This window comes from Peromyscus maniculatus, chromosome 3, assembly GCF_049852395.1.
Source record: "Peromyscus maniculatus bairdii isolate BWxNUB_F1_BW_parent chromosome 3, HU_Pman_BW_mat_3.1, whole genome shotgun sequence".
NCBI classification, from domain to species: Eukaryota; Metazoa; Chordata; class Mammalia; order Rodentia; family Cricetidae; genus Peromyscus; species Peromyscus maniculatus.
Window position 1 is genome coordinate 5,632,884 of NC_134854.1, and position 26,142 is coordinate 5,659,025.

The 26,142-nt window shown below is 40.3% G+C and overlaps 2 protein-coding genes and 1 non-coding gene across 9 annotated transcripts in view; 1 reads left to right on the top strand and 2 right to left on the bottom strand.

Annotated features, from left to right (window-relative positions):
- Positions 1–1,321: 1,321 nt before the first annotated feature.
- Cped1 (cadherin like and PC-esterase domain containing 1) overlaps positions 1,322–26,142 on the bottom strand; it is a 294,083-nt gene continuing 269,262 nt past the window's right edge. For 5 of the 7 annotated variants that reach the window (XR_013049666.1, XM_006994487.4, XM_006994486.4 and 2 more), the window contains one exon: positions 1,322–3,257. Coding sequence is in view for 6 of the 7 variants with exons in the window: in XM_006994487.4 (XP_006994549.1) it covers positions 3,033–3,257 (225 nt within the window). In the remaining variant the exon portion in view is untranslated. Of the gene's footprint in view, positions 3,258–24,858; positions 25,212–26,142 lie in introns of those variants that run through there. The other 2 variants (XM_076566159.1, XM_076566158.1) reach the window with 1 other exon arrangement.
- LOC143272133 (dolichyl-diphosphooligosaccharide--protein glycosyltransferase subunit 4-like) lies at positions 8,332–8,754 on the top strand. Its single transcript, XM_076566034.1, has one exon. It carries the CDS (start codon positions 8,380–8,382, stop codon positions 8,491–8,493), a length of 114 nt encoding a protein of 37 aa, XP_076422149.1. The 5' UTR covers positions 8,332–8,379; the 3' UTR covers positions 8,494–8,754.
- LOC121828439 (U1 spliceosomal RNA) lies at positions 14,342–14,509 on the bottom strand. The gene has a single exon (XR_006070908.1). It is a non-coding gene; the product is annotated as a U1 spliceosomal RNA (small nuclear RNA).

Sequence of the window (26,142 nt, forward strand, 5' to 3'; positions counted from 1 at the left end):
AATGTAAACCAGCTCAGCAAGAAAGGGTGAATGTATTTTGGCATCTTTATAAGGTCTGCTTGGTTGCAGGTGAACAGTGTACTGCACCTTTAAAACACACACACACACACACACACACACACACACACACTCATACACACACACTCACATATAATACACATGCATACATATACAAACACACACTCATACATACACACAACACGAACACATACACACAATATATACAGATGCACACTTACACACACACACACACACACACACACACACACACAATGCACATGTACATGCTCCCTTGCACACATAGGTATACCCCCTCACTCCTGCCCAGTGTCAACAGAGCAGTTTGGAAATGTTTCTGCAGTTATTTCTTGACTTTTAATATTATGTTTTGTTTTAAGTATAGTTTAGATTGGATGCCGATCAATTCTTACTCAAAACAATACACTTCCTGTAACTTTCACACTTAAAATGTTTTTAAAGGCCTACTCCTATTTTCCCCTGCTCAAATTAAAATGTTCTAAAATGGAGAAATATGTTTGTAAAGGCACATATTCACATTTATTTATCCAATGCAAAATATAGTTTCCTCAGTTAAGAAATGATGGAAACAGTCACTAGAATTTCAGTGCCTTCTGTTACAAAAAAAAAAAAAATACTTACTACTAAACTACACTCAAAACCTTTGGTCACAACAGAGAGTTCATCCCATCCATTGCTGAGAGAGTGTCAGAGCTGAAGTGACTATGTGCTTCATCCCGCTTGTCACGCTCCAGCATGAGAATCCACTTAACAACACACCTTCCCAGTAGGCACTCTTTGTGTGGTTGTGTAACTCTAGCAGATGGGAAGCTAAGGGGCTGGAGAGATGGCTCAGGGGTTAAGGGGACTTGTAGAGGTTTGTGATTTGATTCCCCACATTTGCAGGGTGGCTTAGAACCCTCTGTAACTCCAGCTCCAGATAATCTAATGCTCTCTTCTGACTTCCATGAGCACCAGGAACTCATGTGGTACCCATACAATACATACATGCAGGGAGAACTTCCATATACATAAAGTAAAATAAATAAGTCTAAAAACTTTTGAAAAGAGGGAAGGTATAAGATACTCTCTAGGGGCTGGAGAGATGGCTTAGCAGTTAAGAGCACTGACTGCTCTGGCAGAGGACCCAGGTTCAATTCTCAGTACCCACAAGGCGGCTCACAACTGTCTGTAACTATCCAGGGGACCCAACACCTTTCCATAGGCAAAACAAACACCAGTGCACATACAAATAAATAAATATTTTAAAAAAGGTACTCTTTGAACACAGAAACACAGATGATTACCAGTTAGACATTTATTGAAAATACACTACAATTGTTTCTAACATCTATTATTGTTTCAATGGTGAAGAGGAAAATGCCAGACTAACTCAAGTCAGAGAGAGGGTTTTTACATTGACACTTATAGTGAGTTACAAAAAGCTAGCATTAGCTGTAATACTGTTGTTGAAGGTGCAATGCATTAAAATTTGATGGAGCAGCTGCATCAATTGCTAACATTTCATACCATCAAAAATAACTGAACATCTAAAAACAGTGTTTGTATATAGATGCATGTATACAAACTATTTCATTTTTAAGTTAATTTGGTACCGTTGTTCAAAAAAAAGTATTTCTAGATGCATATGTTGTTTATGTCAAATGATAGTCATACTTAAATATAATTTAATACAGTTAAATATAAATTCATGTTTATGTTCTTATAAAAATAGATATAAAAATAGAGTATTTGAAGAAGGTGGATATTCAATCTAAATAATTGATGGGTCAATAGAACAAAATAGTTTCTTTTTTATGGCAATGAACTTGAGGTATTTGTACACTTAGTGATCTTAGCTACATGCTGAGTTAGGCCTCTCAACTTCTTCTCACCCCCAAATCATCCTTTAAAACTTACCATAGCAGTGAGATATTATCTCACAACAAGGAGTTTGTATAATAAGGCAATTTGCCATTCTGTATTTAAAAAGACAGAAGTGAAAGTTTTCAATGCTAGAATTAGGTATGTTTCCTACTTATGCCACAATTTTCATAAAAATATTTGTATGCCTACTCTAATTTGAATTAAACACATTCGTTCAAATAAAAATACAGATACTAGTCACATAGTACTATTTGTGGATACATAGAAAATTCTTTATGCTTATACATTTGAGATTCTGCAATCCTTTGCAAAAATATCTGAAATGTAACCGTTGTCTTAATGAGATACATCTGTAGGGGCAAGTGAAAGCTTCTTCAGCAATAGCATCCATAAACACAGCAAAGTAACACTTGGGGAGCTTTATTTTGTTCCGCAGTTTAAAATTATGTATATCGTCAATTTAGACTGCGTTCCGCATCCAAGCTCACAGTTTGGGGTGGAGGGATGTTTGTGGAACTCACAGGAGTGCGGAGTTGAATACAGTATCACTTCTTATCACTTGCAGAGCATCTCTTTGAATTCCTCTGTAGAGCATCACTCTTGTTCTTTCCCTTCCGTTATGAACTTTTAAAAGTGTAAGAAGAAATGTTTTTCATAAGCATTAGATCCGCAAAGCTCAAACCACCGTAAATACCCCGTTTTCTCCTGGTAAAGAACTTAAGTGTTATCCCTCCTTCTAGGTGGAATGTAATTGCTTCCTCGTCACTTGTAGTGTGCCCGTGGAGACCACAGCACAGGAACGGCATTACTCTAGCCTCATATTGTTACATTTCTATATTTTTGTTTATCATTGCAATGCAATATCTGGTCCACATGGTCGTAGTTTGTGATCACATTTCAGAAGATCTCCTCATAGTTCTGTCCTTCGGTCTGAAGCCAACGGATGGATGCCCAAGATCGCAATGGTAAAAAACACATGTCGCTGCTCTTTTGTAAGCCGTGTGCTCTGGTGTGCCTGCTTGCGCTGGTGAGTGTGCGACCACTGCAAAGCATGCGTGAGGCACGTCTGGTTGTCAGACCATTGTCCAGGCGAATGGCTTATCTCTAACTCTGAACTCAGCTCCCCTTCAGGGAGCTTGTGCAGACCTCTGCCTTGCACACATCCTGCTGAGCAGGATTTCAGAACAAACCTGATTTATTGGACCTCTGACATGATATGGTGAATGAACATTTGGGACAGAATTTTGTCTCTGTAGGTTGTTTTGACTGCTGAAGTATTTCCCCACAATGTGGTTCTCGGATCTTTTCATCTTGATAACATGGTGCTCTCTGGATAACTTTGATTTCACTACCTGCAAATAAAGACGAAGGAATTAGGGGTGCAAAACCATAGCCATTTGAACTCCACATAGACCGATGTGACCCGCTCTCATGCTTCCACTGCATTGTTGCCACACAGATGCTGCCTAAAGGGCTCAGAGACGATTTACATAAACAAGAACCAGTATAACCTGTGTTTCAAAAAGACCGAAGCAGAAGTTAGAAGTCTTGTCACTTTTCACACCTTGAGTTTTCTGTTCCTAGCGAGACTGTGGAACTGTTCTACGTGATGTCTCTACCAGATTCTCATTCTCTCTCTCTCTCTCTCTCTCTCTCTCTCTCTCTCTCTCTCTCTCTCTCTCTCTCTGTGTGTGTGTGTGTGTGTGTGTGTGCAAGAACATGTGTATTTGGACCAGAAACAATTGCATATGGTTTGACATTCTCTCTCTGCAGTAGAGCAGACAATGTTGTAAGTTTCCATATCATTGATTCAAACTTGGTACTTTAAGTCTGCAATGGAACAAAATGGCAACTCACATTATTTTCAGAGAAAATAAAAGTACTTTTCCACTCCTTACCCAAAAGATGATAGTGTTATAGTTAGAAGTTGCATTTCTTTGGACAGTTAGTAAATCATGGAACCTGCAAAAATAGCCTATGCTTTAAGCTTCGTATATTTCTGTATGCACATATGCTTTTATTTCAAACATTATTTTGAATAGATTCTATTCATAAAGCCTAAAGAGCTTACGATCAAAAGTTTCCTTGCCATCTCCGTTCCTACCTCAGCCACTCAGTTCTCTCTCCACATATCACCATTTTTGTGTGACTTGTGGCTACTTTGTAAATATCCACTCATACATACATAAGGCATATTTATGGTTTATATCTACATTTTACAAAACACGTCCTTGTGGAGGCCTAAATCATTGTCTTCTTCTTCCAAGCAAACAGAACTCAGAGTGTCAGAAATGAAGGTTTGGGGAAGTAAAGTAGGGACCAAGAAATAAACTGGGAAGAGGATAAGGTCTCTGGGAAGTCGGATGAGAGAAAGGAAAAAAAAATTCTAGTGATGATGTTTTGAAGGTCTTCACAAATAGTGAAGTAAGAAATCAAAGAAAGTCAAGAAAAAACAATTAAACAGATGAAAGAAACATTCCAAGATCTGAAAAATGAATTTGAGACAATAAAGAAAACACATGCTGAGGGAATGCTGGAAATAGAAATCCTGACTAAACGAACAGGAACTACAGAAACAAGCATAACCAACCGATTGCAAGAGCTGGAACAGAGAATCTCTGACACTGAAGACACAATAGAGAAAATAGATTCGTCAGTCAAAGAAAACACTAAAGACAAAAAAGTCGTAACACAAAACATCCAGGAAATTTGGGACACCATGAAAAGACCAAACCTAAGAATAACAGGGATAGAAGAAGGAGAAGAATACCAACTCAAAGGCACAGAAAATATATTCAACAAAATCATAGAAGAAAACTTTCCTAACCTAGAGAAAGAAATACCTATGAAGATACAAGAAGCTTACAGAACACCGAATAGGCTGGATCAAAAAAAAAAAAAAAAAAAAAAAGTCCCCTCGCCTCGCCACATAATAATCAAAACACTAAACACACAGAAGGACAACACAACACAACCACAAAAAAATAACAGGAATTAACAATCACTGGTCATTAATATCCATCAATATCAATGGTCTCAACTCACCTATAAAAAGACACAGGCTAACAGAATGGATAAGAAAACAGGACCCATCCATCTGCTGCATACAAGAAATACACCTTAATTTCAAAGACAGACACTGCCTCCGAGGAAAGGGCTGGGAAAAGGCTTTCCAAGCAAATGGACCTAAGAAAGAAGCTGGTGTAGCTATCCTAATATCTAATAAAATAGACTTCAAACTAAAATGAATCAAAAGAGATCAGGATGGACATTACATATTTATCATGGGAAAAATCCACCAAGATGAAGTCTCGATTCTAAACATTTATGCTCCAAATACAAAAGCACCCACGTTCATAAAAGAAACACTATTAAAGTTTAAAACGCACATCAAACCCCACACTTTAGAAGTGGGAGATTTTAACACACCACTCTCACCAAAAGACAGATCTACCAGACTGAAACTTAACAAAGAAATAAAGGACCTAACAGATGTTATTACTCAAATAGACCTAATAGATATCTACAGAACATTCCATCCTAACACAAAAGAATATACCTTCTTCTCAGCACCCCATGGAACCTTCTCAAAAATTGACCACATGCTTGGCCACAAAACAAATCTCAACAGATACAAAAAAAATTGGAATAACCTCCTGTATCTTATCAGACCACAATGCCTTCAAGTTAGACCTCAACAACAACAAAAATTATAGAAAACCCACAAACTCATGGAAATTGAATAATGCCCACCTGAAACATCAATGGGTCAAGGAAGAAGTAAAGAAAGAAATTAAAGATTTCCTAGAATTCAATGAAAATGAAAGTACAACATACCCAAACTTATGGGACACTATGAAAGCAGTGCTAAGAGGAAAATTCATAGCTCTAAATGCACACATAAAGAAGATGGAGCAATCCCATACCAATGAATTAACAGCACAACTGAAAGCTCTAGAAAAAAAGAAACAAATTCACGTAGGAGAAATAGAAGCCAGGAAATAATCAAATTGAGGGCTGAAATCAACGAAATAGAAAACAAGAGAACAATTCAAAAAATCCATGAAACAAAGAGTTGGTTCTTTGAAAAAATCAACAAGATAGACAAACCCCTAGCCAAATTAACCAAAAGGCAAAGAGAGAGCACCCAAGTTCACAAAATCAGAAATGAAAAGGGAGACATAACAACAGACAACGGGGAAATCCAGAGAATCATCAGATCATACTTCAAAAACTTGTACTCCACAAAAATGGAAAACCAGGAAGAAATGGACAATTTTCTGGATGAATACCACATACCAAAATTAAACCAAGACCAGATAAACCATTTAAATAGACCAATAACCTCTAAAGAAATAGAAACAGTCATCAAAAGTCTCCCAACCAAAAAAAGCCCAGGACTAGATGGTTTCAGTGCAGAATTCTACCAGACTTTCAAAGAAGAACTAATACCAATACTCTTCAAAGTGTTCCACACAATAGAAACAGAAGGAACACTACCAAACTCTTTTTATGAGGCTACAATTACCCTGATACCCAAACCACACAAAGATGCAACAAAGAAAGAGAACTACAGACCAATCTCTTTCATGAACATTGATGCAAAAATACTCAGCAAAATATTGGCAAACCAAATCCAAGAATACATCAAAACAATCATCCATCATGACCATGTAGGATTCATCCCAGGGATGCAAGGATGGTTCAACATACGAAAATCAGTCAATGTAATATACCATATAAACAAACTGAAAGAAAAAAAACCACATGATCATCTCCCTAGATGCTGAAAAAGCCTTTGACAAAATCCAACACCCCTGCATGATAAAGGTCTTAGAAAGATCAGGAATACAAGGAACATTTCTAAACATAATAAAAGCAATTTATAGCAAGCCAACAGCAAACATCAAATTAAATGGAGAGAAACTCAAAGTGATACCACTAAATTCAGGAACAAGACAAGGCTGTCCACTCTCCCCATATTTATTCAATATAGTACTAGAAGTTCTAGCCAGAGCAATAAGACAACAAAAGGAGATCAAAGGGATACAAATTGGCAAGGAAGAAGTCAAACTTTCACTATTTGCAGATGATATGATAGTATACAGAAGTGACCCCAAAAACTCTACCAGGGAACTCCTACAGCTGATAAACTCCTTCAGTAAAGGGGCAGGATATAAGATCAACTCAAAAAAAATCAGTAGCCCTCCTATACACAAATGATAAAAGGGCTGAGAAAGAAGTCAGAGAAACATCACCCTTTACAATAGCCACAAATAATATAAAATACCTTGGGATAACACTAACTAAACAAGTGAAGGACCTTTTTGATAAGAACTTTAAATCTCTAAGGAAAGAAACTGAAGAAGATATCAGAAAATGGAAGGATCACCCATGCTCATGGGTAGGTAGGATTAACATAGTAAAAATGGCAATCTACAGATTCAAAAGCAATCTACAGATTCAATGCAATCCCCATCAAAATCCCAACACAATTCTTCACAGACTTGGAAAGAAAAATACTCAACTTCATATGGAAAAACAAAAGACCCAGGATAGCTAAAAGAATCCTATACGATAAAGCAACCTTTGGAGGCATCACCATCCCTGACCTCAAACTCTACTATAGAACTATAGTAATAAAAACAGCTTGGTACTGGTGTAAAAACCGACATACGGACCAATGGAATCGAATTGAAGACCCTGACATTAACCCATGCACATATGAACACCTGGTTTTTGACAAAGGAGCCAAAACTATACAATGGAACAAAGAAAGTATCTTCAACAAATGGTGCTGGCATAACTGGATGTCAATATGTAAAAGATTACAAATAGATCCATATCTGTCACCATGCACAAAACTCAAGTCCAAGTGGATCAAAGACCTCAACATAAATCCAGTTACACTAAACTTAATAGAAAAGAAAGTAGGAAGCACTCTTGAACGCATTGGCACTGGAGACCATTTCCTAAATAAAACACCAACAGCACAGACTGTGAGCACAACAATTAATAAATGGGACCTCTTGAAACTGAGAAGCTTTTGCAGGGCAAAAGACACAGTCAATAAGACAAAAAGACAGCCAACAGAATGGAAAAAGATCTTCACCAACCCCACATCTGACAGAGGATTGATCTCTACAGTATATAAAGAACTCAAGAAACTAGACATCAAAATACTGAATAGTCCAATTAAAAAATGGGCTAAAGAGCTAAACAGAGAATTCACAAAACAAGAACTACAAATGGCTGAAAGACATTTAAAGAAATGCTCGGGCTCAGGTCGCCTCCCTGGAGCTTGTGCCGGGGTAGCATCGGAGCTGAGGCGAGCGGGTCAGGTGAGAGGCTCACAGGCGCTGTGTCCCACGCGAGCCCGGTGGAGGCTGGACCACAGTGGTGGCGAGGACCGACTGGGCCGGTGAGGGCCAGGAGAGCGCGGCCCGAGGCTCAGTCCCTCCCCTTGTCCGCAGGATGATCAGGGACATGCAGCTGGCCATCTTCGCCAACATGCTGGGCGTGTCGCTTTTCTTGCTGGTGGTGCTCTACCACTACGTGACAGTCAACAATCCCAAGAAACAGGAATGAAAGTGGCGCTTTCTCCGCCCCAGGGTTCCAGGACATAGTCTGAGGCAAGATGGAGGGTGTGAGGGGCCTGCGCCCTTCACTTCATCTCTCCTACCCATCACAGCATACAAAGCAACTACACCTGGATTTTTCCAAACAACTTTTATTTCCTCCAAGTCTTCCTTAACCCTATGGAACAAGAAGCTGCCACTGAATAGGGCCCAGTATAGGGGCTGCTTTCTTTTCTACACCCTCCCCCCAATACAAAAATATAGATACATATTTTTTGTGGTCCCCCCCAAAAAGAAATGCTCAACATCCTTAATCATCAGAGAAATGCAAATCAAAACAACTCTGAGATACCACCTTACACCTGTCAGAATGGCTACGATCAAAAACACCAATGACAGCCAATGTTGGAGAGGATGTGGAGCAAAGGGAACACTCCTCCACTGTTGGTGGGAATGTAAACTTGTACAACCACTGTGGAAATCAGTATGGCGGTTTCTCAGAAAATTAGGAATCGAACTACCTCAAGACCCAGCCATCCCACTCTTGGGCATATACCCAAGGAATGCTGATTCATACCATAAAGATGCATGCTCAGCTATGTTCATAGCAGCACTATTTGTAATATCCAGAACCTGGAAACAACCTAGATGCCCGTCAACAGAGGAATGGATGAAAAAAATGTGGTACATATACACAATGGAGTACTACTCAGCAGAGAAAAACAATGAAAGCATGAAATTTGCAGGCAAATGGATGGAACTAGAAAAAATCATCCTGAGTGAGGTAACCCAAACCCAGAAAGACAGTCATGGTATGTACTCACTCATAAGTGGATTCTAGATATAAAATAAAGAACCATCAGACCACAACCCATAGAACCATGGAGGCTATATATATAGCATGGAGGTCCCTAGGACGACTGTGGCTTATAATAAATTTAGGTTTTACTCAATTATTGAAAAAAAATAGTCAAATGAATGGAAACACATGAACTATGAACCAAAGGCTGAGGGGCCCCCAGCTGGATCAGGCCCTCTGAATAGGTGAGACAGTTGATTGGCTTGATCAGTTTGGGAGGAAACTAGGCAGTGAGACCAAGTCCTGTGCTCATTGCATGAGTTGGCTGTTTGAAACCTGGAGCTTATGCAGGGACACTTGGCTCAGTCTGGGAGGAAGGGACTGGACCTGCCTGGACTGAGTCTACCAGGTTGATCGTAGTCCTCGGGGTCGGGGAGGGGGTGAGATTTGCCCTGGAGGAGGTGGGAATGGGGGGTGAGCTGGGGGGAAGGGAAGGGGGTGGGAGGTGGGAGAATAGGGGAACCCATGGCTGATATGTAGAACTGAATGATATTGTAAAATAAAAAAATAAATAAAAAACAAAAACAAAAACAAAAAACAAAAAAAAAAAAAAGAAAAAAGAAAAAAAACAAAACATCTCTTGTAATACCAAATAACTAAGTTCAACAATGATCTACCAACTGTAGGTGAAGACTCCATTACAAGGTCAATGAGACACAAATGACTCATGGACAAATGAAGCGATAAACCACGTCAGGGCTTCACAGTCGATTAAAGTGTACTGTGAGATTGGGGGATGCATGTCAAATTCCAAAATTCACGTTAAGAATCAATATAGGGCCTGGCGGTGGTGGCTCCCACCTTTAATTCCAGCACTGGGAGGCAGAGGCAGGCAGATCTCTGTGAGTTTGAGGCCAGCCTGAGTTCTGGGATAGCCAAGGCTACACAGAGAAACCCTGTCTCAAAAAAACAAACAAACGAAGATTCAATGTAGGAAAATAACCACGATCAATCATTTGAGAACAAAAAGTGCCGGTGGTTGTGGGTGGGTTTCCTATAGGAGCTGCCTTTCTATCAGTGTGATCACATCTGGCCTCAGAGTTCATCATGACTTAACCCGTTCCTCAAAATGAAAGCCTTTGGGAGGAGGCTTGCTTCTTCATTTTCTCACACAGTCCTCTTCACTGTGTGTGTGTGTGTGTGTAGGGGGGTGGTAGACTGTGCGGAAACAGAACAACAGAAATGGTGGTGATCCTCATCTTTCCATAGCTTTATTATCTGTGATGTGGGGTGCATGCGTGTGCGTGTGTGTGGAGTGTGTGTGTGTGCGCATGTGTGTGTGCATGTGTGTGTATGCATATATGTGCGTGCATGAATGTGTGTGTCTGTTCTTAAAATTGAGCCCAGGGCCTGGTACATGCTAAGCACTCAGAGCCATTGAGCCACATCCACAGCCAAGGCTCACTGTCTAAGGCCCAGGGACAGCTGTGTTCTCTGAATCCCACAGTGTCCTTCAGAAAAATGACTCTTCAGTTTAGTTGTCCTCTGCTCCTCACAGATACATGCCAGCCAGGGATATCTTCCCCTGATGTCTCTATAATCCAATGTCTAGGGAACAATTCCACTCCCGTCCTCATCCCGATTGTCAACAGTATATTTATACATCAGATTTGTTAAGCATTCATCTTGAGTCAGGATCTACCAGGTACAGGAGGAAAATATGGATTGAATAAGAGTGTGCTTTTATAGTGAGCCCCAGGTTTGTGCTGAGGGCTTCTGTTATACATAGCCTGTGTAACCTACTCATGGGTAGATATTCTGGCCAGGCTGTGTGAGTTACCAGGGCTACAAAGACTTGTGGGGAAAAAACCATAGCTGTGATTTTCTACTTGACCACAGACAAAGCTTATCACAGCTCATGGATAAAGGGTAAAGCTGTCTGACTGAGTTCCATGGTCTGCAAACAAACTATAAGCAAATGTTGAAGAAAAAGCCCTGTTTCACTAAATGGCCCAGCTCGTTGGAGCCTGGGCTTTGGAAGCCCAGTGGCCGTCGGAACAGAAAGGACATAATAAATCTGCAGAGAACTGTACAGATGTGTGCCCGAAAACGTGTCTGGCAGAGCAACAGAAAGAAGTGACCAAGACCAGTGCCTGGGGAGTTGCAGGGTGTGTGTTTCCATCAACAAGGTGGTAGTCTGTGCTGGAATAACCCAGTAATCCTTCAGCTCCCTGGAGTGCCTTGTCCCAAGTATGCATAAAGTCACACTTCCAGGAGTTGAGGTGCATCATGAGCAGGTGAAGGCAGACTGGGATCTGCGGGGTAACATACTGAACTGAATACATTCATAGGTCTTGCTTGCCCATTTTCAGAGGTCAGAGGTCTGGATGCAGAGTGTTTGGGACACACTCTGGCATTAATCACATGCCCAATGTTTGCTAAACTGCCAAGTATATTTAACATTGTTTTATTACGTTTATGCCTACATTAAGATAGAAAATTTCTTTATGGGGAGCAACCTTCAGTGCTATCATTCTTTCTGTAACTTGATTGTAAAGTTTGGGCTGAAGGGACCTGTGAGATGTCTCAGTGGGTAAAGGAGCTTGCCACCAAGCCTGACATTCTGAATTCAATTCCCCAGGACCCACAGAATGGAAGGAGACCACTGACTTCTGCATGTTTCCTCTGATTGACACACATGTGCACATGCACATACACACATATGCATAAAATAAACAAAGATGTAATAAAGACCATCGAATCATAAATACAGGTTAATAGCTAAATATATGCAACGTTCAATAATGTGATGGAAAGTGCAATGCTTATTCTGCAGATTAAAAAGCATTTCATACATTCTCTTTATTCCCTAAATTTTTTATGTAGAAATAAAGAAATTCTGAATTGTACCAAGTGCTATATAAATCTAGTAATATTGTGTTGAAAGCCCAACACTTTTAAATAAATAGGAGTAAAATCAAGAATGCAAGTTTAAAATGGAACTATGGGCCAGGCATGGTGGTGCATGCCTTTAATCTCAGCACTCAAGAGACAGAGGTAGGTGGATTTCTGAGTTCGAGACCAGCCTGGTCTACAAAGGGAGTTATAGGACAGCCAAAGCTACACAGAGAAACCCTGTCTAAGAAACAAAAACAAAAACAAACCAAAAACCAGCCAACCAGCCAACCAACAAGAGCTATGTATCACATTGCAAATGTCCACAATATACAGGCAAGGGTTTTAGTTTAATTGTGTATACTTATTTTTAAACTCTTAGAGTGAACACAAATTCATGTAATCCTTTTTCAATGAAAAAGCAAAGGAGAAACAAAACAAGGTAGTATTTCATATATAAATTCTTTTTTTATTTTATGCTATAGTCTTTTTTCTTTATTAAGAATTTTTCTACTCATTCCACATGCTATCCACAGATCCCCCTCCTCTCTCCTCCCACCCCCAGCCCTCTTTCCCAAGCCACCCCGCATCTCCACATCCCCCAAATCGAGGTCTCCCCTGGGTAGTCAGCAGAGCCCATCACACTTCTTAATGACCCCCCTTCCATATAAGACCCATCTTTCAATATTCAGAATTCTCTGCGCTAGAAAACACATGAAGGAATTCAGATATGGTCCCTACCCTCAAGAGGACTATATAAAGACACATGTCTAAGATACTTGAAGTAGGAACAAGAATGAAGTGACTTCAAAGACATTGTCTGGGACCAGATCTACAAGGTCAGGCATCATGTTGTTTCCATGTAATGAATAGTTCACAAGTACATTAAGGAGACTGGTGCTAATTTATGGTAGGCCTGAGAATCTGTTTCCATGCCTATTAGTTCTTTGAACTTACTCATAAAAATCAGCATCCAGCCTTCAAACGGCTACCTGTCTCCAGGTGTCAAAATATCATCTTATTTTAGCTTCAATCTCTAACATGGAGAAAAAGTAATTTAGGCACATTTTTAAGGGTTGGAAATGTTATGCCAAAGAAGATGTTTGATACCTGTATAGTCAAAAGTTCCTTTCCTTTGATCTCGCGTGGAAACAAGCCAAGTTGGGATCCTCCCAAAAGTCAGAGGACCATTTGGGGTTGCTAAAATCCAGCTGATGTGTCAAGTGTAGTGTGGCTTTGAAGAGGACAGCTAGTGGCACAAATGTTAGATACTTCTGAGCAATGACAATAAACCAACAAACAGTGTATGTGAGTGGTTAGAAAACATAAATGAAATCAGGACAAAGGGTCCAGATGAGCTGGCACACAGATCACCTCTGCCAGGGACTAATACTAAGCTACACATCCAAACACTGCTCTATGCTTGGCTACAGAGGACAGTATGCATGCCTACTAGCAAGGAAAGGACCCACTACATGTAGTTAATAATAATACAGTTAACAGCATATGCTTATATGACTTGGCAAATGTTTGCAGTATTTAATTAGGAGTATTGAAGAACACATCTCTCACTACCTTTAAACCAAAGTGAGTCCTTTTACCTTTTTATTTTCCCTATTTTCTAATTTTCCTGTTGGGAACTATATTTCAAATTAAGAAGAAATAGAGGACAACTGATCTTCCTAAAACATGACAGCCTATTAACATGATAGCATTGTTCAATATAATAAAGTCTTACCATTTAGCACATCTTACAATAAAGATTTATCACAGCAAAGATCTAGGTTAGAATATGGTAGTCATGGTTTATGGACTTCCAACTTTATTTTCAAGTAAAAATTAGTCTTTCAATAATTATTGATATGTCAATCTGCTAACTGCAGTACTTAGGATAATTTGAGAGTGGAAACCCACATGATGGGCATATAAAAACTCAACAGGCAATCAGGTACCTGATGTCTGACTCAATGCAGGGAGAATGAACGTTTTGTCCTTTGTAGCCCAGAAGTAACTTTCACTTTTCAATAGACTTTTTTTCTTTTAATATCGTGAGACATCTCTCAGTTTGCAATGGCAGGTCTTCTTTTATTTTTATGTAAGTAAAAATGTGGGCATAGAGATAATTTAGAATGTGTAGAAATGCCATGTTTACTTTATTTTATTCAGGGCGGAGTGTGAACTCAGTCACCCACTGCCACAAATCAATGCATTTGATTTTCCCACATTTGGAGAAATTGCAGGGGTCAGCAATGGATCCGGAATGCAATGGATGAGGCCTGCCTAGGAAAAAACCACCTTCGTGATCATGGTATATCCCCTGCCAGGTAAGGATGTGAAATGCCACATTTCAACTTGGTTAGTTTTGACCTATGACTTTTGTTAAGACTTTCCAAACAAATGGAAACTTATTCTAAGTCACACCATAAAACTAGCGTTGCAACTTTAACTATTAAGCAATTTCAACACTCAAAATTGATTTCACATAAACATTCATCAGAATGAATGTCTTGCTATGACAATTAATAGCTACGAACTGAAATAACTTTGAATTTTCCAAAATTCAAAGCTGGTACAGAAAGGGCAGGCTTGCTGAACTGGAAATGTGTCAGGCAGATATGTGACAAGCAAATACCTTTTCTAAAACTGATCTCGGCCTGAATAACCTCCAAGAGACTTTTGATGTGGTTCCAGGCTCAGCGGACAAAATAGGAAACAATTTCCATGGTGTAAGTGTTCCAGAACTGCCCTGGACAGGATCAGAGGGCCGATCTGACTGCAGACTTGAATGATGATCGTGGATAGGGTCTGAAGAGCAGCAAGATGACCGGTTCCTAAGGCTAGATAACATGTGGTTGACCACAGGAAACATGCTGTCATCTTAGACGTGTGTCCTAGCTAGTCTCAAAGTCATGACTCGCCGAAAAAGAAGCCCAAGAGTCCATAGACATGGGATCAAACTAAAGCAACAGGAAACAGCCAGAAGCTGTTATTTCTACTTTTTAATTACATTTCAGAACATCACACAACTTTGTCAAATAACAAGGAATGTTTTCCTTTCACTCGCTCCTCAAATATTTAATTATGGCACATTCAAAAAATCTATCGCTTCAAGGGAGTCCAAGTTTTGAATGAGACAAAGATGCTGAGGATTAGGGCACAAGATTAAATTTTGGAAGGGTTGAGTTTTGTTGTGTTGGGGGCTTTCCAGATTCCCAGTGAGCACACAGTTGCTGTCTTCCTCCTCCATAACACTCCTTTCTCTGGGAGCTTAGCCCATAGCTCAGCGGTTCTCAGCCTTCCTACCCTTTAACACACCTACCTCCTCATGTTGTGGTGACCCCCAACCATAAGATGATTTCATGGCTACTTTAAAACTGTAACTTTGCTACTATTATGAATCATAATGAAAATGTCTGATATTTCCAATGATCTTAGGTGACCCATTGAAAGGATGATTTGACCCCCAAAAAGAACTGAGACCCACAGGTTGAGAACCATAGCCTTAGGTCCTCAGCTTTGACTCTGGGAGCAACTTGTGCTTTGAAGTGAGCAGTTTGATTATACATGGGGTTATAGATTGTTGTCTTGCTCTCCCATGAGCTTCCCAGTGATTCCCTGTCCTTAACTCAAACATTCCCTTAATCTGATTGACTGTAAGCCGAGTCTCCACTGTACTCTAGTTACACACATCTCTTGGAAGTCAACTCTTATGTGTTTGTTTCAGCTCTCTCTCTCTCTCTCTCTCTCTCTCTCTCTCTCTCTCTCTCTCTCTCTCTCTCTCTCTCTCATTCTCTCTCTCTCTCTTAAAAATTATATTTAAGAATAAGGCATCAAGAAACGAAAGAATAAGGCATCAACCTGGGAACGGCATCTCAGGCCGATACCTCTAGTATATGGGATGCTGATACTGAAAGATCTCTTAGTGATCCCAGTTTGGAGTATATAATGAGGTCTAGAAAACCCTGGGCCACAGGGACTTTCAAAAACAAACAAAGCAAGAAGCAAAACAAAACAAAGACATGAAACTGTCTCTCAGAGATACTTTGTGTGACCAGTGTTTTCTACTGCTCGATGACTGTTAGGGATTTGCTCTGACAACACTGGTCTTTTTAAGGGACCACATTTCTCATCAGGAGACATCTGCAGTCTTGTTCTGATTACTGTATTCCAGGAGGTCTGGGAGCAGGTTTAAGAGCTCTGTTGGCCAGGTATCAATTTTACCTTATCTTTCCAGTCTCGAGACTAAATTGTTCTTTACTACACCCATGCTTGCAGTTCCAACTCTGCAGTTCACTTGTAAGATTCAGTAAGCATGGATGCAGGCTCTTAACTTCATGAACCTGGGGAGAGGACTCAGTGGCTGACAAGTTTGGCATCACTATCTGGCTGTAATAACTTAGACAGTCATGAGTTCCCACTGGTACCTCTCTCCCCTAGGCATCTGAAGTTGTAGTTTCCATTACCTGCTAAGTCACATTTTATAAGATGAGTTCTTTGGGGTGAGGTAGATAGCTTTATGTTTTAAGAATCTTTTTCACAGGAAATCAAGTGAAAAAAGAGACACATTTGTATATCTCCCACCATGCCTGATGTTTAGACCTATTCGCTATGCCTGCTTTCCCGCCATCTATAGTGTGATGTGAATAGCTATTCTTACAGTGGAACAGACAGGAGAACAAGGTTGTAAGGAAAAAAAACAGGGCTTGCTGAAGTTGAGGGGTGGTCACCATTTCTTCCACATCTGGTCTCTGTACCATTCCCAGAGCTACTACCAATGCTGTGCTGGGGCAGAGCATTGGGAGGTTCATGGCATCAGTGGGTCATAGGAGCCCAGGGATGAATTTTCCATTTGCAATGGGAGGTAAATAGTGGCTACTGGTCACAATGACTACCCTTTGGATGTGACTTGTTGACTCTTCAGAGGACGACAACAATGCTTAAGAAATAAGGAATAAGGATGCGTTAGTTCTCCCATTGAGCAGGTGCGAAGGATAGTCTAAGAAGTACCATCTCTGAAAAAGTGATCAAACTTTTTTTTTTTGTTTGTTTTTCGAGACAGGGTTTCTCTGTGTAGCTTTGCACCTTTCCTGGAGCTCACTTGATAGCCCAGGCTGGCCTTGAACTCACAGAGATCCACCTGGCTCTGCCTCCCGAGTGCTGGGATTAAAGGTGTGCGCCACCAATGCTCGGCTGTGATCAAACTTTTAAACTCATGTATTATACTAAATATGTAAATGAACATATGAAATAAAAGGAAAAAAGTTCTGTCTTGTTCAAAAGACTTTGGAAAAAACTGGATCAAACTAATATGGATATTAACTAATTATTAATTGTTGAGACAGCATCTTACTTTCTGTCATCTTTCTATGTTGCTCAAGTTGCTTTCAAATTCCTATACTCAATCATCCCCCTGCCTCAGCCTTCACAGTGCTGGGATGAAAGGCATGCACCACCATTCTCAGCTCAAGTTCTACTTTATTTATCGTAAGGGCTTTGAGATCATTTGGTATACTAATATTATTTAAGAATCCATAAAGTAGCCTCCCTCTGGATACTGAAGATGGTTGTTTGGCTCGAACTGTTTGGGGGGCACCCAGGCGGGGTGATCAGGATCTATCCCTGGTGCATGGGCAGGCTTTGGGGAATCCAGTGCCTGTGGTGTGATGCCTTGCTCAGCCTTGGTACAGTGGGAAGGGGCTTGGACCTGCCTAGGCTCAGTGTGCCGGGCTCTGCTGGCTCATGGGAGACCTTGATTTTGGGGGATGTGGGGATGCAGGGTGGCTTGGGAGGGAGGGCTGGGAGATGGGAGGAGGGAGGAGGTGGGATCTGTGGGTGGTATGTAGAGTGAGTAGAAAATTTCTTAATAAAGAAAAAATTTTTAAAAAATTTTAGATAAAAAGTTTTAAAAAAATCCATAAAGTAGAAGTGTAGTATTTTTCAAATATAAATCCTGTTCTCACCAAGACAGAGCATAAAACAGTATGGGCAATGCTACTCCAGGCAGTTCAGAATCTTAATTAGATTCTTTAAAGTTGGCAGTGAACTTCTAGATATTATGATCTACCACATGCAGCATGAAGTGCCAAGGGGCCAGCTTTCCTAGCCATACTAATGTTCTTGGTTCTGACATTGCAAATATGGGATGGATAGTTACCTCACAGAGAGGCATAATACCAGTTCAACATAAAGTAATGACATTCTTTGTTTATCTTCCATTTCATTATCCTTCTTAAGAGAAAGGCTCGGACTTCATTGGTAGAACCAACCCTTCAAGATAGAGTACTGTCTTCTTTTAATTGAAAATTGATACAATACATTCTGACTGTGGTTTTCCTCCCCTAGCTCCTCCAAGGTCCTCCCCATCTATCTGACCCCACACCTTCTTTCTCTCTCTCTTTAGAAAAGAGGCAAATAAAATGAAAACAAATAATAATGCTGATAATAATAAAAACATCAACAAAGCATAAGAAACACACACAGGCACAGCACACACATACAATCTGTAAAGACAAAAACTGGAAACTATAATATATAAGCACCAGTGTGGGAGCCCGTTCTGGGGTTCCTCGTGGCTTTACCCAGCAGGTCCGAATAGAGGATGATCAGGACCACGGGCCTGAGTGCAGGTGTCTGAGATGGCCTGCACTTGGCTGTGCTGGGGGAGGAGGTCTTTTGCTCCACCCCTTGGCGTCTCTATAAAAACCCTGGACCAGAGACAGTCCAGGCCCGTTGGAATAGGTTCCAGGCCCTCTCGAGGCTATCCTTTATTTTCTATCTGTTTATCTCCGCAACATTCTCCGCTATAAATCCTTCTATCTAATATTTCCTGCTGCTCGCACTCAAGAAAACTCTGGGAAGCTGTGGGGGTGGTGGGTAAACGCCCCACAGAATGGCGCCGTGAACAGGGACTAAAGAAAAAGGGGGAAAAAAGGGACTAAAGAAAAAAAGGGACTAAAGAAAAAAAAGGGACTAAAGACAAATGAACAGGGACTAAAGACAAAGTAATAGGGACTAAAGATAAAGGAAAATAATAGTTTTATTACAGAGTTTTTGGTGAAAGTGCTGAGTCAGCCCTGCCAGTGGAAAGGCATGCCGGTGTTATGGAATATATATATTTTTATATATATATATTTTTGGTGAGGCGGGGGTTTTATCCTCGAGAGAAAAGGAAAGCGGACTGGAAGGATGTCCGATGCTGCAGCGAAATTCTCTTCTGTCAAAATTTTCTATCTTCTATCCCTTTCTCAATTTCTATCTGTGATAAGTATAAGATATAGGGTAGTAATATAGTTTAGGAAAAACTTAGAAGTATAAGATTGTGTAGGAAAAAATAAGTAAGGCAACTAGACAGAAAAACTCAATTTTCTAACTTTGGGGGCTTTGAAAGCAAACTGGGGAAAAAAATCTTTCTTTGGGCTTTTCGGGTAGTAAAAAAGCTCTTCTCTGAGCTTATGGGGAAGGAAAAGTTTCCTATGGAAGCTTTTGACCTGGGGACAGCTGAAAAGCCAAATCCAAGCAGCAGGAGAAAGTAATTTCTCCCTGAAGCAAAAATGGGAGTGTAAGAAGTCAAAGTTTAAAGTTGGGAAGTTTTGGGAAAAGTTGGTCTTTCTCCTGGGGGGAAAAATCTTTCTCTTAAACTCGAAAGCTTTTCTTGGAAAACTTGGGGGAAAAAAAATCTCTCTAAAAAGCCTTAATCTTTCTCAAAAGCTCTCTTAAACTTAAAAACTAAATTTGTCATTCTGAGAGAGGACAAAAATTAGAATCACCTGAAGATATTAGTATGGGGACCACCTGTGATTAGCTCTAAGGGAAAACAACAAACCACTTAAGACAGCAAAACCTCTAAGTTCTTTCAAGCTTTAACAATCCTCCCTGCAATGCAGGAGGTACAAACAAGTTTCTAAAAACCTCTTCTAAGCTCTCTCTTCAAGCTAGTAAAAGACAGTGGGTCAGAGTACCCTGAGGGAAACGCTTGGGGAGAGTGTGGGTGAACAGCTACAGAGAGCCCAAAAGGGCAGCAAACTTTACCTGAGAAAAGCAAAAAGCCAAGCTTTTCAGTTACAGCCGAGCTGAGGCATCAAGTGCTTTGTTTTTGAGCTGAGTGAGCGTTTCAGAATGAAAAGGTGCTCCTAATCATCCTATGCAAAGATTCCCTGAAACTGTTAGCATTGTATCCTCGCTTCTGAGCAAAAACCCAGAGGCGACTGGCCAGCGTCTCTGAGTTGGAGTGCATTTCGGGGATACTAGGGTTCCTGCAGTGGTAAACTTCCTGGAGCACAGAGCTGAGGCAGGAAGGTGCAGGACCCAGGGGAAGATTGCTAATGAACAACCAAAGCTAAAGCCGGTGGGAACGGCACAGTTGTCCACTTTCTTACAAGTCCCGGGTTGATAAGTCCACAACTGCAAAAAGAAATCTGAGAAAAAGCTTCCTATCAGAGAAAGGATTTTTCTGGGAAAAGAGTAAAGCTGAACTGTGTCTGAAGCAGTCATGCTGCTGAGTCAGAACGCTGTCTGGGGAAAGAGCCCAGCCAGGGCAAGACCGGACTATCCAGGAATAAAGCTTTCTTTTCTGTCAGAAAAAGCATCTCTTTGAGAAAAGCTTTGTTTCAACTGACTCCTGAGATGAGGGAGTGTTAGCCCTGAGGGGTGATTGCCTCTGACATAAGCTCTGTCCTTGAGCACCCAGACAAGCAAAAGCAACCCACTGGGGGACTGGGCCAGGTGAAGGCCTGATGAGGCAAAACACCTGTCCAATGGGAGTTTAGAGATGGCAAAAACCTCCCTTGCTAAGCTTGATTTATGAACACAAACCTCAGACCCGGAAAAATAGAAACGGACTAAAGCCCCTACCTTCAGTAGCAGGGAAAGCCGCTATAGTGTCAGAAACTGTTTCTGGGGTAGCTGGATCAACTGAGACCAAACTGGATACTGTCAGGGAGAAAGACTCTGAAGAAACGGAGGGGACAGATTCCTCCCCAGAAAATGCATGACCTAACAAAGCTGCTAGAATTTGAGGCAGATTCAGGGGGAGAAAAAGAAAGCCCCTACCTCCAAAGGCAGCTAGCAGAGGTACAGAGCCGCAGATAGCTGAAGCTCTGCATCTGGGGAAGGAAGGAGCAAGCAAAATGAGATAAATCAGTGGGAGAAAATCTCTGAAGGAGCTATGGAAAAGCTGTTGTAAATGATCTTGTTTTTCACTGACTGGCTAAGGCAAGCACAAGCCCCGAGGAAAGTTGCTATCAGAAATGCCAGCCTCAATGCCGGCTACCGAGGCAGGTGCGGTTCTGATTCGGGAGCCAGTGTCTGATGAAGGAGAGACACCTGTTGAAGCCAGCTGATGAGAATAGAAATCTCCCAATGTCCCACAATTGAAAATGTAAAATGCTTGTTCAAATCTCCCGTTACAAAGGCAAGAGACTTTGTTCAAACCTCCCGGGCAAGTCTAGTAAAAGAGAACCCGTTGACTCTCAGACCCAAAAAGAACTATGGGAAATGAATGATATAAGGAAAATGATATAAGGGACTGATATGGAACTGATATTATTGACTGATATAAGGGAAAGGCATTCTGGGAAAGGTAGTTTTTCCACTAAATATGGTGACATTGCCCTGAAACACTTTTGTCAGCTCTAAAATTAAAATACAGCTTTTAAAAATAAGGAGGAAAATCGTCTAAGAGTTTGGGTGTCAGTTCCAATGAAAAATTGAAAGAATATGGAACTAGGTGCTTCGCGGTTTGGGGCTCCGTTGGTAAAATGCCTTATTTAGCCTAATAGCTGTGCAAAGTTTTCACGGTAATTGGATGACAAAAAAGCTACCTATAAGAGCAAACAAGTCACTTAAAAATCCTTAAAATACCACCTAATAGCTGTGCAGTTTTTGGTGAAGAGCTTTACAGCAGCTAAATATGGTAATTTCACCTTCAGTGTGAAGTGAAGTTTTTCAGTAGAACAAACCAAAAGTACTGCTGTGATAGAAATGTTTGTTTGAGTTGAAGTTCTTAGGGGAACTATTATGAATTTGGGTGAAGGGACAGCCTCTAGTTAAAAACTATCTACCGCTAACAGTGCATCTCTGCCGGTCTGGAACGGCTGAGAGAACTGGCAACTTTAGAGTGTGGCTTCGTCCTGAGAATATGTTACAATCCCCTATCAATAAGTATCACAACTCTATAATGACAACAATCACTAAATCCCAGTGCTTTATAACAAAGCTAACTATAAACTGTAAACTTTAGAAATGATGTACGTACTTCCTGTCTAGTTAAGAGAATCTTTCTGATAGATGGTGATAATAATTAAGAGTAAGAAGTAGAAAGACAAATATAAGATATGTGAGTTTATAAAAATTCTGTCTTGTTAGATCTGTGTTAAGAAATCTTTAGGTGTTTGCTAAGTTAGATATATGCTAATGGTAGCCTATATAAGTGTGTAAAATAGATCTATAGAGTTCCTTTAAGAATATAAGCTTGTAAGAAGTATCTAAGGTAGTCTTAAGACATGTAGTAATAAGCTTGTAAGATGCTAGTTGTAAATGTAAGTTTAAATAAGAAATAAGATAGAATGGATATAAGTATATAAGAATTAATAAGAAATATATTTGCTAAAGTAGTTCTATAGTTTCCTTAAAGTATAAATAAGTAGATGTTAATATGTTGTATATGAGTTTGTAAAAACGTGTAAATGTTGAATATGAGTCTAAATGCTTTGCAAGGCAAAAATGTTATATGTGAGTTTGTGAAAAAGTGTAAATGTTAAGTGTGAGTCTATTAATGTATATGGTGAAAACACCTGAGACACAGGAGATAGTGTCCTAGTAGACTGCAAGGTAGGCAGTCTGAATAGTTTCAAAAGCTCCAGAAGCCGCTAAGAAGCTAAGAATGGCGGAGGCCAGAACCAGCACAAGGCATCCGCGGCTGAGATCCATGGAATATCAACGCAGCACAGAAAAACCTGAGCTAACAGCAAAAACGGTGCGGTTTAAAATATTACTATACTAAAAAGGTCTGTCTGTGAGAACAAAAGTTGCAGAGACGCTTGTTTGAACAAAAATTAACTGCAAAAAGTTTTGGTTGAAAAACATCTCTTCATATTTGGAAGTGAAAGCCTGATACCAGAATTTATTTCTTGTTTGAACTTTTTGAATTTAAAATGAGATAAAAATTACAAAAACATTTTGGTTATGGATTTCTTCAAATTTGGAAGGCTAGTACCAATATTTATCATTTGAATTTTGGTACTTAAATGAAATGAACAATAGAGATTTCATTGCAATGGGACAATTTTGAGCTTACTTATAGTAATGACCTAGGAACAGTTTTCTGGAATTGGGTTAAAAATGGAACTGTTTAAATGAAGAAATGTATTTCTACTTAGAATCAAGATGCAATTTTGTGTATGCGTATATGCTTTATTAACTGGTGATTTATGAGTTGTTTTGTGAAACTGTTTATGTAAAAATGAAATTACTTATGGAACTGGTTTTGTGTTACAAATGGAACTGTTCAAACAGATAAGTTTGGGTTCCTCTAACTAGGTTTGAGACTTTGTTTAAAAAATTATAAAGAAAAGGAGGAGCTATGAGATTGAATTATGTTCGCAGAAACCTATTGATATTAATGCACCCTGGTTTTGTGGAGTTAAGAAAATATTTAAGTTTGATGTAAATACATCGAAGTTTTTCCTATGTTAACAAGAAAATTCAAATGATTGAGTTAAGGTTGTAAGACGGAGAAAATTGTTAACTATATATAGCACCATATATGCCAATTCAAATGGTTCTGTTAAGAGTTTGCTTTGAGTTGTAAGATTGAGAGAATTGTGACTATGCATAGCAATATTTGTTAACCTGTTAATGGTAATGATGAAGCTAAGGGATTCTTTAAGTTTGTAGTCGCCTTAAGAGTTTTGGTTTAGAAAGGGCTTGAGGCAGCTAAGACTGCTGTGGTCACTTTGGACCTAATTCAAAAGAGAAATGCCATTTATATCATCCTCTACTCCCATACTGGGAGGTGTAACAGCTATGGAGATTGCTGTAAGCCATTAATAGTTATTTTTTTATATATTAAGAAGGGGGGACCTGTGGGAGCCCGTTCTGGGGTTCCTCGTGGCTTTACCCAGCAGGTCCGAATAGAGGATGATCAGGACCACGGGCCTGAGTGCAGGTGTCTGAGATGGCCTGCACTTGGCTGTGCTGGGGGAGGAGGTCTTTTGCTCCACCCCTTGGCGTCTCTATAAAAACCCTGGACCAGAGACAGTCCAGGCCCGTTGGAATAGGTTCCAGGCCCTCTCGAGGCTATCCTTTATTTTCTATCTGTTTATCTCCGCAACATTCTCCGCTATAAATCCTTCTATCTAATATTTCCTGCTGCTCGCACTCAAGAAAACTCTGGGAAGCTGTGGGGGTGGTGGGTAAACGCCCCACACACCAGTAAGATTTTAATATGTCCGCCGGGCGTTGGTGGCGCACGCCTTTAATCCCAGCACTCGGGAGGCAGAGGCAGGCGGATCTTTGTGAGTTCGAGGCCAGCCTGGGCTACCAAGTGAGCTCCAGGAAAGGCGCTAAGCTACACAGAGAAACCCTGTCTCAAAAAAAAAAAAAAAAACAAAAAACAAAACAAAACAACAAAAAAAAAGATTTTAATATGTCCAAAGAAAGGAATATATGACCGAAAAAAAAGTCTACAAAACCACCAACGAGTTTATTTTGTATTGGCTATCTACCACCAGGCATGGGGCCTGCCCTTAAGTGTGGTTAATATACCCAGGAGATGCCATTGGAGAAAATTGAATTTTCCTTTGCAAGTGGTTGTCAATTGGTGATAGCTTCTGGATTAGGGATGGGGGCTTGTGTCCACTTCCTTTCTCAGCACTAGGACTCCATCTGGCTTAGACAGGTGCATGCTGCCACAGTCTCTGTGGGTTCATATGTGTGTCGGTTCTGTTGTGTCTGGGATACACTATTTCCTTGATGTCATCCACCCCCTTTGGCTCTCATCATCTTTCCACCTCCTCTTCTGCATAGCTCCTTAAGCCCTGAAGGGAGGGGTTTGATGAAGACATCCCATTTAGGACAGAGTGTTCCAAAGTTAGAATACTATTTTTAATACAGCATTTTATACCCAATCATTTTAGAAAGGCCTAAGATCTCTCATGGCTAATGAATCCATCCTCACCAGGTACTGAACTCTAATCTAAGTCATTGTCACCAGGTACGGACCCCTTTCTAATCTAATTTGCTTGTAGAAAATGTGAGAATCCTCTTGTAGGTAATGGATTGAGTCCTGGTCATTTTATACAGAAGGAACTACCAGTAATCAGTTTTCTAAATAGAGGATGGGGTGGTACGGGAATGGGAAAGAAGTGTCTTAGTACTTGCAACTAGAAGCCATGTAATGAAAACATCAAGATAATCCATCGCAAATAAAGGAGAGGAAGAAGAGACACACACCTCCCCCACCTTGCACCAGTGACTTTGACCCCTTGCCCAGGTTAGTGGATGGAGGCATTGCTCCATCAGCCTCAGTCTTAGCTGTATTTTAACTCGATTATTTCTCTTGAGTGAACAGACATGATGAAGGCTTTTCCTTTTCTAAATTCAACAACCCCTTTTTTTATTAGATAAAAGACCTTGTGAAGTACTCTCCCCCGCATTGGGTATATCTTTACAATTGCTAGTCCCCCATTCCTGCCACCAGTATCTTATTATACATTTCAGTGTCAGATAGGACCTTCTTGCTACCAAAACAATGAGGATTTCAAAGTCCTTATCTGCAATGAAGTGTCTACCACATTTGACACTGTTGGTTTTGTCTTGAGAATTTTTCACTCTGGCTTTCCAGGGGACGGTGCCTAGAACTATATAAACTATACCGCAGTTCTACTTCTAACAATTCATGCTCTAAATTTACATGATCATGTTTCCCCAAGCTTTTCCTGATCTATTTTTATGGCTTCAGCTATTGCC